Genomic DNA, 19,348 nt, shown 5'->3' with positions numbered 1-19,348 from the left:
CTGACTGCCTCATACTATGACTTTCTAAGTTATGGACTTAGTCCCTGAAACCACAAACCAAAACACTTTCTTCCTTGTGTTGCTTTTGGTTATGTTATTTATAAAAGCAACAAAAGTATAACTAATGCAGAAGTTGAGAGTTTGAAGAAGCAAATCAGTGTTTAGGAACACTGTCTCCTCTTGCAGAAGACAGAGGTATAATTCCCAGAATCCAAATGGTAGCTTACAACCATCTGTAATGACAGTCATCCAGCCTCCATAAGAACTACATGAATATGGTACAAATACATGCAGACAAACACCCATATACGTAATAGAAAAATAGGAAATGATGCTGGTACTAGGAAGTGGAGTTATTATGATTGACCCCACCATTATGTCCTTTTGAGGAAGGTGGAAGACTTCAGAAGTCTGGATTAGAAACCTGAATGACTCTATAAGCAGAGTTTAATTAGCTATTATTGAAGGATCTCAAACCACAATGGTGCAGAGAGTAATGAGGACATTAGAGGTCTGGGGCACAAGAGACCTCCGAGGTAAATAAGTCCTCCATTAACTCTGAGTTAAAGTCCACTTGTGTATGCTTCATTGAAGAATCTGGATGTTTTCTGCCTTTGTCCTAATAATTGGCACACAGCTAAACTTAAAAATAATTGACTAATTTATTCATCGGAGGACTTTTCAAGGCAGCACAGTTCTGAGTTCATGCATGGTTATCACTGATTATCTCACTCACTTCTAGAAGGATAACAAGAAAGCAGGGAAGAAAGAAACTTAAAATGTATACTATAGAGAGAAAGTAACCCCAAAAAGCTTGTGGATGCCCTAAATGTACACCAGAAAAGAGACTGTGAATACTGGAGATTAGAGCCATCAAGGTTAGACCTCTTCTTCTGCACTGGAACAATGGGAGGGAGCCCTGAGGACAAGAGGACAATCAGCCATTGAAATGAGTAAAAAGATGGCCCAGGGAGCTTCTGCTCTCAGAATATATACCAACTCTGTTGCAGATGTGATCCAAGGAGTCAGGGATCCATCCTAAGCTGGCATCCAAACTTGGTACTGTTGTTACCAAGGGATCAGCAGTGGAGGCATGAATAGTGCAAGAATGAGGATGTTTTGAACTTTTCTTCTGTGGTTTCAGGGAACTCTTGTGGGCAGGCAAAGTGTGCCAGGGCTTTCGTTCATGAGAGGCAATGAGAGCCTACTATGTGGATTTGTAAACGTGAAACCTGTATTGTGGAGGTCTCAAGGTGTTGGAGTTACCAGAGCTATTAAATACCTGCCAAGAAGAGCTTAACTGAAGGAGTGGTACCAGCTGAAAAGAGGGGAGGGGGGATAAACCTGGAGGAGCAGAACCATCTAAGTCCATATAACTAATGGCCCAGATACCAGACATGGAGCTATAGCATTTGAGGTTTACCCTGTTGTGTTTCATTTCCTTTGGTGCGAGCTTTCATCACTATGCCCCCATTATTCCCCTTTGGAAAGATAATGTATACTCTGCATCATCACATGTATGAAGCATACAGTTTATATTTTGGTTTTACAAGGCATACAGAGCTTTGAGTCTCAGAGTAGTATTTTAATTTTGGATTTTGAACATTGTCAAGACTGTGAAAGACTAGGATATTTAAAGTTGGTGTAAATGCATTTTGTCACATGAGATGGCCATGAACCTATGGTAGTCAAGATATCAAGTATAACAGTTTAAATAAAATACTGCCCACCATAGGCTAAAGAAAAATTGATCTCCTCTTTGTAGCATTGATTCTATGGGTTACAGCAAATATATAATGTGTAGCTTTGCTGAAAGAAGTACACTACTGAGTGAGGACTCTGAGGGTTTATAGCCTTGGCCCACTTCTTGTTCATTGGCTCAGTTTCCTATTTGTGAATGAAATGTGAATTCTCGGGTTCTAGATACTGTTAGGTCCAAAGGAAACTCCAAGTTCCCAAACTCCAAAAGGAAGTCTAGTGATCTCAACCTAGACTATAGGAGGATTTCTGGAAGTTACATAAAAACTAACATTCTTCAGGAAATTTCGAAACTGGTTGCCCTTTACGGAAATGAGTTATTTACCTTACCCCTGGCAAAAGGGGAATATGGCTGGCTACCTATGGTACCTTCTAGCATATCAAAACTCATGCTATCTTCTAGATCCCCTCAGTATCACAATACCTGTTGCATGTTTCAAAGTTCATCCTAGCATCCTAGCCCTTCTCACCTCCTCCCCTATCCTAACTCTGTCCAGCTTTTAGGCTATTCACACTCCCCCTTCCCAGCTACATATTCCTTAGAGCCCTGCCACTCTCTTTTGTTCCTACTTCTCTCACTATGTTTTGCTCCTATTTCTCTCACTATGTTTTCTTTATTCTCTATCCCCTGCTATTCTCCTCTCTCCAGCCCTGTCCATGTCCAGTCTTCTGGTGACATTAAATCTACTTATCTACTTTCTCTTTCTGCTCTGGACCATTGTCCAGATGTCTTCCTGTTGTTTCTGGCTATTATCATCTCATATCTACAACAAAGCTTTCCCCTCAGCCATACAATGAAGCAGTCATGTTGTCTGTTTATACAGATGCCTGATTCTATGCCTATCCCCATCATTGTAGACTCCTTTCCTGAAACCATAAACCAAAGCAAACTGTTTCTTCTGTAAGTTACTTTTGGTCATGGTGTTTATCACATTAACAAAATGTATCTAATAGAAGAATTATAGTTAGGATAAATGAGGTCATTATTAGAAATGGTTAAAAATGAGGTTGAAAGAGAATACTGTTTAAAGTGTTCCTAACATAATGCTCATCTGTCTCAAGAGATAGGTGGGAGGAAAGACATCAATATTTGTATATTAAAGATTACATTTGGCTTAAAGACTGGAATTCTCTCTCTAGGGGGGATGCATTTAATAAAATAATGTAGGGACCAAAAAAAATCTTAAGAAATTCACAGAGGAAATACATGTTATGTAAAAGACCAGAACTGATATTTATAAAGTATGAATTTCTGTCTTTTCTAAGCTTACCCATCTCCTTCTATCTTGAGGAGTACTATTGGCTTTTCTCTTTATAAACTAACTTTCTTGCTCCCAGTATCCATATGTAGCTGGTTCAATTCACTGTTCCAGGACACAAGAACTTAGAAATCATAGCAGGTTCTCCCAGGATTCTGATTTCTTCCCATAATAATACAACCAGTCCTTCTGAACATCCATTTTCACTGCTGTCAGACCATAGATGAAGTTTAAGTGAGGGGAGTATACAATGATTAGTTTTAATTGTGAAACTGATGCAATTTACAACTAGAGTTGTGATTATCAGTTTTAATTGTGAACATGACAGAAGGTAGAATGGCCTGGAAAAGAGTCTCAATAAGAGAAATATTGTTGGTTCTGTTGGCATGGGGACATGCCTGTGAAGGATCCCTTTCATTGTCTTAATTAAGGTAAGAAGATCTGCCACCCTGAATGTGAACAGAAATATATATATGTATGTATGTATGTATGTATGTATGTATGTATATACTTATTTTACATATCGATCCTAGTTCCCTCTCCCTTCATCCCTCCCATGCCCCCCGAGACCCCGTTCAGTCCCATTCCCTTCCCCCACTCCATAGGGAGGGTGATGCCTTCCAGGAGGCATCATCAGAATCTGTCAAGTCATTTGTAGTAGGGCCTAGGCCCTCCCTCCTGCCTCTAGGCTAAGGGGAGTATCCCTCTGTGGGGAATGTGCTCCCAAAGTCCTTTGCTGCACCAGAGACACATCCTGGCAGAACCACTTCTTAAACGGGGCCCACGATTGAGTGAAAAGGGAATAGCTGCCTCATTCATTCTGTTCCTGTTCAACATCCCTCCCACCTTGATTTTTCTAAAGTGATAGACGGTAATCTGATACAGTGAGCTAAGGGAAACTTTTGTTCCTCACAGTTGCTTATTTCAGGGTACTTAGTCACAAGAGAAATGAAACCAATAAAGATGTCTAGAGATCAAAGATTCCTTGAGCCAAAGAGCCACATGGCCCCTGTCTGTCCAAAGAATATAATATGAATACACGTGGTTAATACCTTTACTTTGTCAATGATTCTTCTAAAGATCTCCGAAATCTGCATGACCTATCAATGTTTGATCAAGGAGCATAAGAATTTTTAATAACAAGTAACCTGGCACATTGTACTCTTTAGTATTTTTGTTAACATGGCACAACAAAGGGCTTTTTTGATAGTTGGACCTCAATTGAAAAAAGGGCTCCCACAGATTGTTCTTTTGTTGTGAAGTGGCATTATGACAAAAGCAATCTGTAAAAGAAAGTATTTGATTGGGGACTTATCATGACATGAAGCACGGCAGCAGATAAACACACATGGTTCTGGAACAGTAGCTGGGCAATTGCATCTCGTTTGATCCACAGGCAGGAGGGAGCTAACTGGTAGTGTCATGAGCTTTTAAAACTTCAAAGCCTACCCACAGTGACACACCTCCTTCAACAAGCCGCACCCTCTAATCCTTCTCAAACAGTTACACCAACTGGGAACCAAGCAGTTAACTATAGGAGCCCATAGAAACCATTCAAATCACCATATTGAGTAAGCCATGAAGAAAAATCCAGTAAACAGTACTCCTCCATGGTTTCTGCTTCAGGTTCTTTCTCCAATTCCTTGCCCTGAGTTCCTGTCCTGAATTCCCTCTGTAATGGAAAGGAACCATTTCCTCCTCAGGTTGCCTAGAGTGTGAATCACAAGAGAAAGCAAATGAAGACAGACTTCTTTACCTTCACATTTCTCATGTGGCTCAATAATTTTTCTATTATCAGGTTTTGTCCTGTATCCATTTTCACAAATACAGTGGGTGCTGTTGTAGCAGGTAGCATTTTCATTGCACTGAGGGCAGGAAGCTGCAGAGAACACAGAGAGAACATTTATGTATTTTCTCATGTTCTTTCAGAGATCTCTTTTCTATTTATCCAACTTCTTCATGTAGATGCTCACAATGCCTTCCCATATCCATATTCTTACATATGCAACTACTTTCCAAACTGTCAAGTTTCAATTAGGGGACCTTATGTTTTCTTTCCTGAGAACTTTCATTAGTCATTGAATCCTCACTGCTGATCAGAGGACAAGTTAGTAACATCTTCCCAACAGGAAAGAGGGGTTCCATACAACAATGACTGACAGGAATGGGTCTACAAAAGACCCAGCTTCAAGAACTGTGGAGATGCCTTAGTTGCTAATTTAAATATGCTTTAAGTGTAAGTATGATAACTGGAGTTCAAATCATACATCACAGTGCTAGCAATGACACAAGTTTAGGTCAAGAACATAGGCTAGCTTCTTTCAGTTCTGTGACTTGGAGCCAGCTCCTCATCTAGAAAACCAATTACCACATGTGAATTTTGTTTTCTTTATAACTATGGTATCTTATCATAGTGACATCATGAACATCAAATGAAATTACATGTGTAATTGCTCAGCTAAGTGATGGAAAGAATGCTTGTGAAGATGAAGATGTTAGAGGCATGACAATAAAGAGTTCCACACTTAACAATGATCACTTCACTTCTAGATAATAGAATCCTATACTCCACTATCTTTTCCCCAGGCTTTATCCATGAATAGACTCACCTGAAACATTCTGCAGTTGGACCACGGACCAGACCAGCAAGACACCAAGAGCTGAAATAGAAAGAGGAGGGAACATTCTAATTGGATTGCTTTGGGGCTCTAGCTCTGCTTGGGAGTGTTATAGCCTCTGTCTGCCCTATAGAGAAGACGCTTATATTCATGCACATTAGCTCACTACAGTGGTTATAATGAGTTATGATAAGAATGAAAACACTGAACAGAGAGAAGTACATCCTATCATAGCTGTGAACTCACCAGTGAACTCAGATGTTTCTTCAAGACTAGCACACAGATGCCATATCCACAGTCTTTGTTCTATATTTAGGGGCCCCTCTTTCCAGTGCAGGCCTCTAAACCCACACTGTATATGAATCTAAAGATAATCAGCATATGAAAAAAAAACACTGAAAAAAGAATTCATATGTTAGGTGACTTTTCTGGATGAGTCTGTTTTTATTACACTGCTTGATTTTTGTCATCTCAACACAAACGTGGCATATCTTAGAAGAGGGAATCTTTATTAAAGTAATTTTTCATCTGTGGCTGTTTTCTTAATTAGTAATTATGTGGGAAGGCCCAAGGCACTGGAGGCTGTGCCAGCCCTGAGCAGGTGGTCCAGGTTGTATAAAAAAGCTGGCTGACCAAGTCATGGTAAGCAAGTCAATAGGCAGCATCCCTCTTTGGTCTCTTCATCATTTAATTATCTGTGTTCTTATCTTGAATTCTATTTATAAGAATTATAATTGTAAGCTAACATAAACCTTTTCCTCCCTTAGTTATTTATTTTAACCACAGCATCAGAAAGCAAACTTGGACAAGAACCTAATAGTAATCCAAAGGAAAGACTACCTATGTCTACCTTGGTGATCCAATTAGTTTAACTGAAGTTACTTCCAGGAGCACGTGTGAAGTCTTACTTCCAATAATATAGTCAACTGAGGGACAAGTGTGCTGCCAAAGAGTTTCTTTCCAAACATAGCAACCATTAATGCTTATTTGGATTTTGAGAAACAGGCAACAAATATGCCCATCTCCAAAAAGAATTTCAGTGAATCTAATGTTATGAAAGTATTCTGTGAGAATCCACGTGTGCTTTGATTCAAATGTTCCACATGTGTATGTCATGAAAAGAGTGCATAGTACCATAAGAAGCTGAAATTGATTTCAATCCTATATTTTTAGATCATCTAAAAGGGTTAAGAGATTAGCCCTTTATCATGTAATCATGTGTAAGTAGAAAAAATACATATTAGTATACAGATTATTTAAAATGCTGTTCATTTTGTATGTATTGTGTCTCTGATGTAGTGTATGTTTCAGAAATGTGGTACAACTTTCCTCACATTGAACATATTTCTTATGCTCAATTGAATCACATGGCTGATGGGAATAGTGTTTGTAAGGGACATTTAAGCTATAGTGATATTCATGTTCTCAAGAAGATGAGTGAAAAGTAGAAAAGCACAGACTGTGTATTTGACCTCATAATCCTCTTAGAGTTGATACAAAAAGCCTTCCATTTCACAGATGTCATGAGAGCTAATTCTCCTCCTTGCTTGAACCAGGCATTTACAGATAACACACCCCCTAAATGGAGAATGGCTAAAGCCAGAAACATTCCATTATGCACTAACTAAGCCCAAGCTTAGTTCCATGTGCCCTTTATCCAGGAGTATCCTCAGGACCTTCCCTTCACCTGCACAAGCAAAAATACAAGATAAAGCTACGCCTCTAAATCTAACTGAAGTGTGCTGTCCCTGGGCCTAATTCCCTGGGCACAACAGTTTTCTTCCCCCTGCTCTCACATAGGGTAGCTTAAAATAATTAATTCTGTGCTCTTTGAAGTGGGTAAAACCCCTGTTTCATGTTATCATTTATCAGGATTCCTAACAAACCCTTAGCCTGAAAGTTGATTTTTCTGTCTCTCTCAAGCCCCACTTTCCCTCCTTCCCCAAATCCTACCCAGAAAATCCAAGGAGAGTGGTATAAAATCCAAGGAGAGTGGCATATTGGTTTTATAGATATCTGATTCTGCTGACATGTTTTAAAACAGATGTTTGTAGTGTTCAAGGAAAGCAAATGTTAGAGTTAAAAAGAAAGTTAGGGTTAAAACAGTGTTGTTGGAAACTCTGAAGACGATACATAAGAGGGATTACAGCTAAGTAAGAGATATTCAAGCTAACCAGATAAGGATCCAACTGACTTTGGTGGCATCCGCCTGCCTCACCACCCTTTCTGAGGAATATATGCAAGGCACTGTGGCACTCTAATCTATGCTTTCATCTAAATTCTGGATAAGGACAGTTTCTAAAATGTCTCTAGCTATTCTAAGAAGACCACTCCTGCTAACCTTGCAGAGAAGGAGCTAAACCTTGGGTAAAAAAGAGAACCCATAACTACTGTTGGCAGCTCTGATGAGAGGTAGCAGCTCATGTTCTGTCAAGACAATAGTTCATAGCAACTACAAGACAATCACCCAAGTGTGAAAATAAAGAGAGAGCAGATTAGTTGGTGAATAATTTAATTGAAGAGCCATGACAATATTGAAAGATAGCTGATTAAGCAAAGCCCAATGGATGATATGATGGCTGCTCCTGGTTATCAAATGGAGAAAGAGAACCTTAGTTGAAGAATTGCTTCTATTACATTGACCTGAGGACACGAATGTCATGCATGCTTTGACTGCTAATTTACACTGCATGGTAAGTAAGAGATACACATTCATCTCTAGGTAGTTTGACTTCATCATCATAGGGCACTTAATGCTGATTTTAATATTCATACTCACCTTCCTAAATTTTTATGACCCTTCCTATAAGACAGAAAAATCAAAAGTAGGGCAAGAGAGATACAAACAAAATGCAAAACTATTTCTTAAACTGTAATGCACAATTAATCACTTTTAATCTCATTTTTATATCAGGTCCAAGAACATTTTACATAGTTTTGGCCACTGCAGGTTCATCATGATAATGTTGAAAATTTTATGGATGTATATTTTCACTTAAATCTGCAAGTTTATCTGATAGTTTGCTTTTCTGTTGAAAATGTCAGCTTTTAATAGACGTTTGGTTTGGTTTTATTCAGCATGTGTTTTCATTTTCTTTGGTGCTTATAGTCACTGCATGAGGGATCTCAAAATAAATGCAGCACAGATATTTAATAGCACAATCACGTGATACTGTTGCTGGAGAAACTAACAATGAAGGGTAAGTAAGAATTGCTACAATAGCAAAACCACAAGGAGATGACAGAAGCCTTTTCCACTTACCTGTGGTGTGCGGCAAGCACCTGATTTCCATATCTCCAGTTGCCACCACCAAAGATCTCAGAATCTATCCAACAAGACTAGGTGAGAGTTCCTGGAATGAATCGATGAACAATCATATCTTGGTGGTCGGAAAAGTTAGAAGACAGATAAACAATTCATATCAAACCCATTGACTTTCACCTCTTTCTATCAGGACTTACATCTGACAACCCATCTTGAGGAAAATACATGTCAAAGGTGACCAGAGTATCATTGACTGGAGCAGGCATGCTTACTCCTCAATCAATAGCCAAGCATCAGCATTCAATGCACCTCAGTTCTGCTGGAATTTAAGACCTAGGTAACACATTGATGGGTTCATAGTAATGTTTTTCTTATATTCATGGTTGCTATTTCTTTTCAAGTTTTCACTAACAGTTACATTAATTTGTGATGGGCAATACTACATTTACATATGACATTGCATGGTGAAATAATTTGAAACAAAGAGCCTTTATTGCTTCACGGGTGCATCATTTTCTATGATTTCACTTAAGGCCTATTTTTATAGCAGGGACTATGCTATATTATAACTAACTGTAGTTACCATAGCATTCTATAAAATCCTAAAACTTCATTTTTAATGTCTGAAATCCAAAATTTTTAAATATCATCTCATTTCTGGATTTGCACCACCTCAGCCTTCATAGTCAACCTATTTTTAATTATAAATTTCATATTTTCTTTATTTCAAAAACTGTACAGTCTGGACCTGAAGACATGGCACTCTGTGTAAGAGTGCTTTCTATGCAAGCATAAGGAGCTGAGTTGGAATTATTAACATATATGTAAAAAATATGGAAACAGCTCCACATGCCTGTAACCCCAGGAGTGGAGGGTGGAGGAAGTTGGATCTTTCTGGCCAGTCACCCTAGACAAAATGGAAGTTTTCCAGTTTTGCCAGTTACCCTGTCACAAAGGAACAAAGCAGAGAATGAGAGAAGTCAGCTGACAACCTCTTCTGCTTTCTGTGTGGGCATGCATAAGTACACACATTTGTGCACTCAAAAGAATGTAACACACGCATATGTACACACACACATGCTGGAAGGAATCAAAAAGCAAATAATAAGCAACAGGGTCCCCTAAGTCCCCACAGTAGTGCATTCTTTTCGATACTTGGGGGGCTGTTTGCAGTTCGTCACTGCTGGGTGAAGGAGAGTCACTTTGCTTCAGGAATGTTGCCACTGATAGATTGTCAGTAGATGGATTTATGTGCCATATAGGTGTACATGTGTGTGCAATTAAACGCATTTTCCCTGGTTGTCTACTTTTGCTCTTTATCACTGTTAAAATTGGAGAGGTGCCGATGAACGAGAGGATAGAGGCAGCAACAGAAGTAATGAAAGGACAACTGAAGAGACTTAGAGGCAGAAAGCAGAGGCAACAATGATGATGAACACTGTGAAGAGATAAAGATAAGTGGCTGCAGTTCCTAGTCACTATATGAGCTTCAGAGACTTGCCAAACTCTGGTGTGTCCAGAGATCCTAGCCTGGAGGGCTATAACACTAACTCCTGTTAACCTTATCAGAAAGTCTGCCCTATAACGCCTAAACACCAGCTGATGTTGTGTGACACACAGATGTTGTCTGCTTCTGTCTGCTGCTATAGTTCATAGGTGTTGGAAGCAGAGGACTGGCTATTAGTGATGTTGTGTTCAAGCCACTGGTGGGAGTTAAAGTTCAGAACAGTAATCTACCATCTGAGTGCATAGCTCCATACTCCACTGCATTCTCAACCCTAGAGCAATGTAGTAATAGCTCACAGGCCCTGATGCTGTAAGCCTTCATCTTTCCCAGTCCAGCAGATAGGCCTGAAGTGTTCCACAGCTCTAGACTACCAACACTGGAAGAGTTTTCTTTTGTCTACTTGTGATTTCTATGTGGATGGAGCAAAAGACTCTAGAATATCATGAATAGCATGATGTCATCCATGAAACAGTCTCTCCTAGGTCAGATGTCAGGAAACACATTGTGAATCTGTATTTTCATAAAAATCTTTGGAAATCACCTACAAAACTTACAGTATCATCTGCTTTTGAAAATATGTGGCTGGGAATCTGATGTAACTGAAACTCTCACCACACCAGCTATTTTACATTTTGAACCAAATAGAGGTTCCTTATGTAAAAAAAAAAAATCCATTTCTGAAGGAGAAAATATAGGAAGTACTTAATGTCATTGTAAATGAGTCATTGCAGCAATGGTTTGCATTATTAGAACATCACTCAAAACTGAGAAGAGAATCTCCTGAAGGAAATGACAGTGGGTGTCTGGTATCTAAGATAGAATAGCAAATGCATAGTATCATTAAAAACATTGTTCTTTGCAAATCTGTGAAATAACAAAACTTCCCTTTGAAACCCTATGAGCCTGTCTATTTGAGTCTGTGGGTCCTGTTCTCTTGGTGTTCTCGACACCTGTGACTCCTACAACCCTGCCTTCTCTTCTTCTGACTGTTACCTGAGCTCTGCCTAATGATTGGCTATGAGACTTTGTATTTGCACCTATCAGAAGCTGGAGGGAGTCTCTCAGATAACAACTGGGATAGGCACTGATCCCATGAGTACAGCAGAACATAATTAGGATTCATTTCATTAACTTTTTTGTTTTCGCTGGCTCATGGGATGTTTTTCCTCCCACAGGGTTGCTTCATCTAGAGTTGATATGAGAGTTTATGTCTGGTCTTTTTGCAACTTGTTATGCTATGTTCAGTTAAAATCACTGGGCGGTCTGCTCTTTCCTGGAGGGAAATGGAGGAGCAGTAAATCTGGAGAAGAGAGGGAATAGGCTATGACTGGGAGTAGAGGAGCAAGGGGAGGCTACAGTCAGGATTACTGTATGAGAGAAGAATAAATTTAACAATAATTTAACAAGAATATATTCAATAATAATTTTAAAAACTATGATTGCCACCTAGATATTATACCAAGTAAAATTGTTTAATGTAATTTGAAGGAAAAAGAAAATTTTTCATAAATTAAACAGCCTAAAAGATTTACATCCAACCAAGCAAATGTAAAAAAAATAAAAGTAAGAAATAAATATCATTTTGGACTAGAGAGAGGATGCAGCTATGCAGCTAGCAGAAAGACTGTAGGAAAGAAATACAAAACCATATTATTAAAATATAAAATTCCACCAAGAACGCAAGTAACACTACCAAAAATTAACAATACAATGACCACAATTGACTTATACATTGCAACAAGTCTTTAAATATCAGTGGCCATAATTCTTTGATCAAAAGGCACAGGGTGACTGAATGGATCAATTTAAAAAAAACCTATCTGCTGTCTACAGGAAACACATCTTCGCTTTAAAGATTAAAGAGAGGAACAAAAGTTCTCCAATCAAGTGATATCAGTAAGCATGCAGGCCCTAATACATGATAAATAAAGTTTAAAGTAAAACTAATTAGAAGAGACAAAGAAGGACATTTCCTTCTAATGAAGAAAGCAGTAAACAGAAAATATATCACTATCCTAAATATATTATGTACCAAATATTGCAGTGCCCGATTTCGTGACAAATCTACCACTAAATTTAAAGATACCTGCTAGCATCAATACACCAATAGTAGGCTGTTACACTACCACACTTTCTTCAATACACAGGCCATCTGAACAAAAAGTAAACACAGTAAAACATGTGGTCAAATATAGACCACACACTAGAGCACAAAAAAAACTTTGTGGAGTCAAGAAGATTGAAATAATTTCATGTAACTTATCAAACCATAATGCAATAAACCTTAAAATTGGTCCCTACCCCAAATGACTTGACAGATTTTGATGATCCCTCCTGGAAGGCATCACCCTCCCTGTGGAGTGGTGGGTATAGGATGGGAGGGGGGTCAGGGACCTGGGAGGGAGGGAGGAAAGGAGAGGGAACTGGGATCAATATGTAAAATAAGAAATAATAACAAATATATATATAAATTGATAGCAAATAAATCTCTTGTAAATGCACAAACTACATGAGATCAAGCAACTCATTACTGAATAATGAATGGGTTAAAGAAAAAATCAATACAAATAAAAATTTCCTATAAGAAAATGAAAACACAATGCAATAAAACCTCTGGGGCACTGAATGGTACCCCACAAGGGAAACTTATAGCTCTAAGGGCTTGAATTACAAAATCAGAAAGAGACAGGTGGTGGTGGCACTTTTAATTCCAGCAATCAGAAGGCAGAGGCAGGTGAATATCTGTAATTTCAAAGTCAGATTTCTCTACAGAGAGTTCTAGGAGTGAGAGCTGTTACACACAGAAATCCTGCCTCAAAAATTAAACAAAATCGAGACCCTTCCTGCCACCAAATCCCCCAGAGGAACCTGGAGGCAGAACAAAGGACCCACACAGGTGTCATTTCAGCCCTGCCCCTCCACCCTCTGCTAGAAAGAGGAGAGGGAGAGACTCCACCTGTACCTACTGGAGGAAGATATGGGAAGGTCACAGTATAAGAACACATCCAACAACAGCAAAACATATATGACACCACCAGAGTCTAAGGATTCTACACCAGCAAGACTTGGACATCCCAACTCAGATGAAGCAGAAGAGAATGACCTTAAAAAACAACTTCATGAAGAGGCTAGAGGCCCACAAAGAGGATATCAGGCACTCATGGCCTGAATCAGCTCAAGTATGGCTGCAGATGCTTGAGAAGTGATAACCAATGACGGGAAACTCCTAGCAGAATAAATTCCACCTAAGACAGGGAATGATGAGAGCATTTCCCCATGATGGATAAGGTATTGTTCCCCAGGTGACCTAAGACAGGGATTGCTACATTTAAAAAGTAAAAAGGGAAGAACTGTTGGTAAATTGAAGTACTTGTCCCTTACAGCTCTCTTCCTCCCCACCCAGCTGTAGAACTTCCGTGCAAACAAGGTTGAGCAAACAAGGTTATTTTCAGAACTTTCCAGTGTGCAGTGCCTATACCTTGACCCCAGGTATGGGTGGTGCCTGACTTCCTCCTGTGCTTAGCCCATCCCCTGGTTTGGGTATATAAGCCCATTACTCTCTGTAATAAACGGCAGCAGGTTCTTCTTAACATCTTGTGGTGGGTGGTATGTTAAGTGTTTTAATCCTGACACCCTCCGCCAAGCTCGGTACTCTGGTCATCCAAATGAACCCAACAAACAAGATGATGTAGCTATCTTAATATCTAACAAATTAGACTTCAAACAAAAATCAATCAAAAGAGATTAAGAAGGTCATTTAATATTCCTCACAGGAAAAACCCATCAGGATGAAGTCTCAGTTCTGAACATCTATGCCCCAAATACACAGGCACCCATGTTGGTAAAAGAAACATTACTGAAATTCAAATCTCATATATAACCTCACACACTTATAGTGGGAGACTTCAACACCCCACTATCACCACTAGACAGGACCACCAGAAAGAAACTAAACAAAGAAACAAAACAAAACAAAAATAATAGAAGTTATGTCCCAATTAGGTTTAACAGATATCAATAGAAGATTTTCCATCCAAATACTAAAGAATATACCTTCTTCTCAGCTCCACATAGAATCTTCTCTAAAATCAACTATATACTTGGCAACACAGCAAATCTCAACAGATATTTTTATCAGACCACCATGCTTTAAAGTTAGAATTCAACAACACAAATTGTAGAAATCCTACAAACTCATGGAAAATGAATAATGCACAATTGCACCATTCCTGGGTCAAGGAAGAAATAAAGAAAGAAATTAAAGACTTCCTAGAATTCAATGAGAATGAAGACACACCATACCCAAACTTATGAGACACTTTGAAAGAAGTACTAAGAGGAAAGTTCATAGCACTAAGTGCCCACATGAAGAAGCTGGAGGATAGTCACATTAGAGAATTAACAGCACAACTGAAAGCTCTAGAACAAAACACAAACAAACAAAAAAGTCAATGAAGTAGAAACAAAGAAAACAATAAAGAATCACTGTAACAAAGACTTGGTTGTTCCAGAAAATCAACAAGATAGACAAACCTTTATCCAAACTAACAAAAGAAGCAAAAAGAGAACATGCAAGTTAACAAAATCAGAAATAAAAAGGGGGACATAACAACAGACACTGAAGAAATCCAGAGAATCTTCAGGTCATGCTATGAAAGCCTGTACTCCACAAAATTATAAAATTCAAAGGAAATGAACAATTTTCTGGATAGATATTATTTCAAAAATTAAATCAAGAACAGATAAGCAACTTAAATAGACCTATAACCCCTAATGAAATAGAAGCAGTCATCAAAAGTCTCACCCCTCCCCATCCCCCCAAAAAAGCCCAGGGCCAGATGGCTTCAGTGCAGAATTCTACCAGAAATTCAAAGAAGAGCTAATACTAATACTCCTCAAATTGTTCCACACAATAGAAACAGAAGGATCATTATCAAACACTTTTTACAAAGCTACAATTACCTTGGTAGCCAAGCCACACAAAGGCACAACTAAGAAAGAAAACTACAGACCAATATCCCTCATGAACATTGATGGGAAAATACTCAATAAAATATTGGCAAATCAAATCCAAGAAAACATCAGATAAATCATCCACCATGACCAAGTAGACTTTATCCTAGGGATAAAAGGATGGTTCAACATCCAAAAAAAAATCTATCAATGCAATCCATCATATAAATTAACTGAAAAAGAAAAACCATATGATTATCTCATTAGATGTTGAAAAAGCCTTTGGCAAAATCCAGCACCCCTTCATGATTAAGCTCTTGGAGAAATCAGGGATGATAGGAACATACTTAAACATAATAAAAGCAATACACAGTAAACCAACAGCCAACATCAAACTAAACGGAGAGAAGCTTAAAGCAATTCCTCAAAAGTCAGAAATATGACAAGGCTGTCCACTCTCTCAATATATCTTCAATAGTGTACTTGAAGTTCCAGCTAAAGCAATAAGACAACAAAAGGAGATCAAGGGGATACAAATTGGAAAGGAAGAAGTCAAATTGCACTATTTGCAGATGATATGATAGTTTACATAAGTGACCCAAAAAACTCTACCAGGGAACTCCTACAGCTGATAAACACATTCAGCAAATTAGCAGGATACAAGATTAACTAAAAAGAATCAGTGGCCCTACTATACAACGACAAAGGGGTGAGAAAGAAATCAGAGAAACATCACCCTTTACAATAGGTAATGCTAACCAAACAAGTCAAAAGACCTGTATAGCAAGAGCTTTGCATCTTTAAAGAAAGAAATTAAAGAGGATACTAGAAAATGGAAAGATCTCCCATGATCTTGGGTAGGTAGGATCAACATAGTAAAAATGGCAATCTTGCCAAAAGCAATCTACAGATTCAATGCAATACCCTTCAAAATCCCAGCACAATTCTCACAGATCTTGAAAGGACAATACTCAACTTTATATGGAAAAACAAAAGACCCAGGATAGCCAAAACAACCCTGTACACTAAAGGAACTTCAGGAGGCATCACCATCCCTGACTTCAAGCTCTACTATAGAGCTATAGTCCTGAAAACAGCTTGGTATTGGCACAAAAATAGACAGATAGACCAATGGAATTAAATAGAAAATCCTGATATTAACCCACACACCTACGAATACCTGGCTTTTGACAAAACAGCTAAAATTCTACAGTGGAAAGAGGAAAGCATCTTCAACAAATGGTGCTGGCATAACTGGATGCTGGTGTGTAGAAGACTGCCGATAGAACCATGTCTATCACCATGCACAAAACTTCAGTTCAAATGGATCAAAGACATCAACATAAATCCAGCCACACTGAACCTCTTAGAAGAGAAAGTGGGAGGCACCCTTGAACGAATTGATACAGGAGACTGCTTTGTGAACATAACATCAGTAGCACACACACTGAGATCAACAATTAACAAATGGGACTTCCTGAAATGGAGAAGCTTCTCTAAGGCAAAAGACAGTCAGCAAGACAAAATAGCAGCCCACAGAGTAGGAAAAGAACTTCACCAACTTCACATCTGACAGAGTCCTAATCTCTAATATATACAAAGAACTCAAGAAGCTAGTCTCCAAAACACCAAACAACCCAATTAAAAAATGGAGTACAGAACTGAATAGAGAATTCCCAGAAGAGGAATCCAAAATGGCTGAAAGACACTTAAGAAATTGCTCAATATTCTTAGCTATCAGGGAGAGGCAAATCAAGGTTACTCTGAGATAGCACCTTCACCTGTCAGAATGGCTAAAATCAAAAACACCAAAGATAGTTTATGCTGGAAAGGATATGGAGAAAGGGGAACACTCCTCCACTGCTGGTGGGAGTGCAAACTTGTACAGTCATTTTGGAGATCAGTGGTGTGGTTCCTCAGGAAAATGGGAATCAGTCTACCACAAGATTCAGCAATTTCACTCTTAGGTATATACCCAAAAAAATGCACATCCATGCAACAAAGACATTTGTTCAACTATGTTCATAGCAGCATTATTTGTAATAGCAAGAACCTGGAAACAACCTAGATGTCCCTCAACTGAAAACTGGATACAGAAAATGCGGTACATTTACATAATGGAGTACTACTCAGTGGAAATAAAAAAAAAAAAACCAATGGAATATTGAAATTTGTAGGCAAATGGATGGAACTGTAGAAAGCCATCCTGAGTGAGGTTTCACAGTCACAAACAGACAAACATGCTTTGTACTCACTCATACATGGGCTTTAGACATAGAGCAAAGTATCACCAGCCTACAATTCACACCACCATAAAAGCTAGGAAATAAGGAGGATCCTAAGAGAACTTACATGGTCCCCAAAGAATGGGAAAGGGACAAAATCTTCCGAGCATATTGGGAGCGGGGTGACAGGGAGGTCAGTGAGTGGAGGGGAAGTTAGGAAAAAGAGAAGGGGAGAAGAGAAGGGAAGAGGAAAGCATAAGGGAGCAGGAAGATTGACTCAGGGGAAGAATAGAGGAGATTTTAAAAAAAAAGGAGAGAGATATCATAAAATTGAGGGAGCCATTATAGGTTTGAAGAGAAATCTGGCACTAGGGAAATGTCCAGGGACCTACAAGGATGACCCCAACTAACAATCTGAGCGATAGTGGAGAGGCTACCTTAAATGCCTTCTCCGTATAATGAGATTGATGACTACCTCATATGCCATCCTAGAGCCTTCATCCAGTAGCTGATGGAAACAGAACACATACCCACCGCTTAACACTGAGCCGAACTCCTGGAACCCAGTTGCAAAGAGGGAGACTTGATGAGCAAATGGGTCAAGATGAGGCTGCAGAAACCCACAGATGACCTGAACAAGGGGAAGCTCATGAACCTCCAGGCTGTTAGCTGGGAAACCAGTATAGGACTGAGCCAGATCCCCTGAACAAGAGTCTCAGTTAGGAGGCCTGGACAGTCTTTGGAACCTCTGACAGTAAAACCAGGATGTATCCCTGATATACCAAAGGACTTCGGGAGGGCCTAGGCCCTGCCTCAAATGACTTGACAGATTTTGATGATCCCTCCTGGAAGACTTCACTCTCCCTGGGAAGTGTATGGGAAATGACATGCAAAGGGGTGTGGAAGCGGTATGGGAGGCTGGGAGGGAGAGGGAACTGGGATAGATATGTAAAATAAGAAAACAGTATAAAATAAAATTTAAAAAAACAAACAACCAGAAATTCAAAATTATAACTTCCTGTTGCAACTTGAAACTTGTAAAATCAAGTACAAAAGAATTAAAAAATCCAATCGAAACAAGAAATAATATAACCAGAACAGAAATGAATGAAGCAGAAGAAAAGAATCGAAGTATCCCAGAGTTGGTCTTTTAGAAGATGAATAAGATTGAAAGTCTCTGTATTTAATTAACCAATATATATGACCCAAATTAACAGAATCAGAACTAAGCAGGGAAACATTACAGGAGATGACCATAAAATTCTGAATGTTATAAGGGAATACTTTAAAATACTGGATTCCATTAAATTGGAGAACCCCAGAGAAATGGATGCATTTTGGACTTTGCCAACCCACCAAAATTAAACCAAGAAGAAGTGAAAAACTTATATATAACAAGGACAAATGAGGAAAGCAAAAGAGTAACAATACCCTTCCATCTTTAAAAATAAAGAGTTCATAGAAAGATGTGTTAGCAGCATAATTCTACCACACTTTCATAAAAGAGCTTCAGGCTCTTTTTATGGAACAGAAGGTGCATTCCCAAAACTCAATACAGGGATCCAGTTTCACCCCAGTGTTAATACTAACCAGGTAAAGACACAACAAAAAAGAAAAACTACAGATCAATATTGTTGGTGAACATGAACTCAAAGTATACATTAAAAGGCTTGCAAGTGAAAGATTATCCATCATTCTAAAATTGACTACATCCTGACATGAAGGGATCTGTAAATTCATGCAGTCAATATGCATATTAAACC

General features: G+C 38.8%; 1 protein-coding gene across 1 annotated transcript in view; it reads right to left on the bottom strand.

The window, feature by feature from the left end:
• The window catches only part of LOC127217801 (adhesion G protein-coupled receptor E4), a 51,495-nt gene extending 42,526 nt beyond the window's left edge, over window positions 1-8,969 (bottom strand). Inside the window, exons 1-3 of the mRNA XM_051178798.1 lie at window positions 8,898-8,969; window positions 5,627-5,677; window positions 4,774-4,896 (exon numbers count right to left, since the gene is read on the bottom strand). Coding sequence (XP_051034755.1) covers window positions 4,774-4,896; window positions 5,627-5,677; window positions 8,898-8,928 — 205 coding nt within the window. The 5' untranslated portion in view covers window positions 8,929-8,969. The remainder of the gene's footprint in view (window positions 1-4,773; window positions 4,897-5,626; window positions 5,678-8,897) is intronic.
• Window positions 8,970-19,348: the final 10,379 nt, after the last annotated feature.

This window comes from Phodopus roborovskii, unplaced genomic scaffold (genome assembly GCF_943737965.1).
Source record: "Phodopus roborovskii unplaced genomic scaffold, PHOROB, whole genome shotgun sequence".
Taxonomy (NCBI): Eukaryota; Metazoa; Chordata; class Mammalia; order Rodentia; family Cricetidae; genus Phodopus; species Phodopus roborovskii.
The sequence above is the reverse complement of the archived record's forward strand: the minus strand, read 5'-3'. Positions and strand labels throughout refer to the sequence as shown.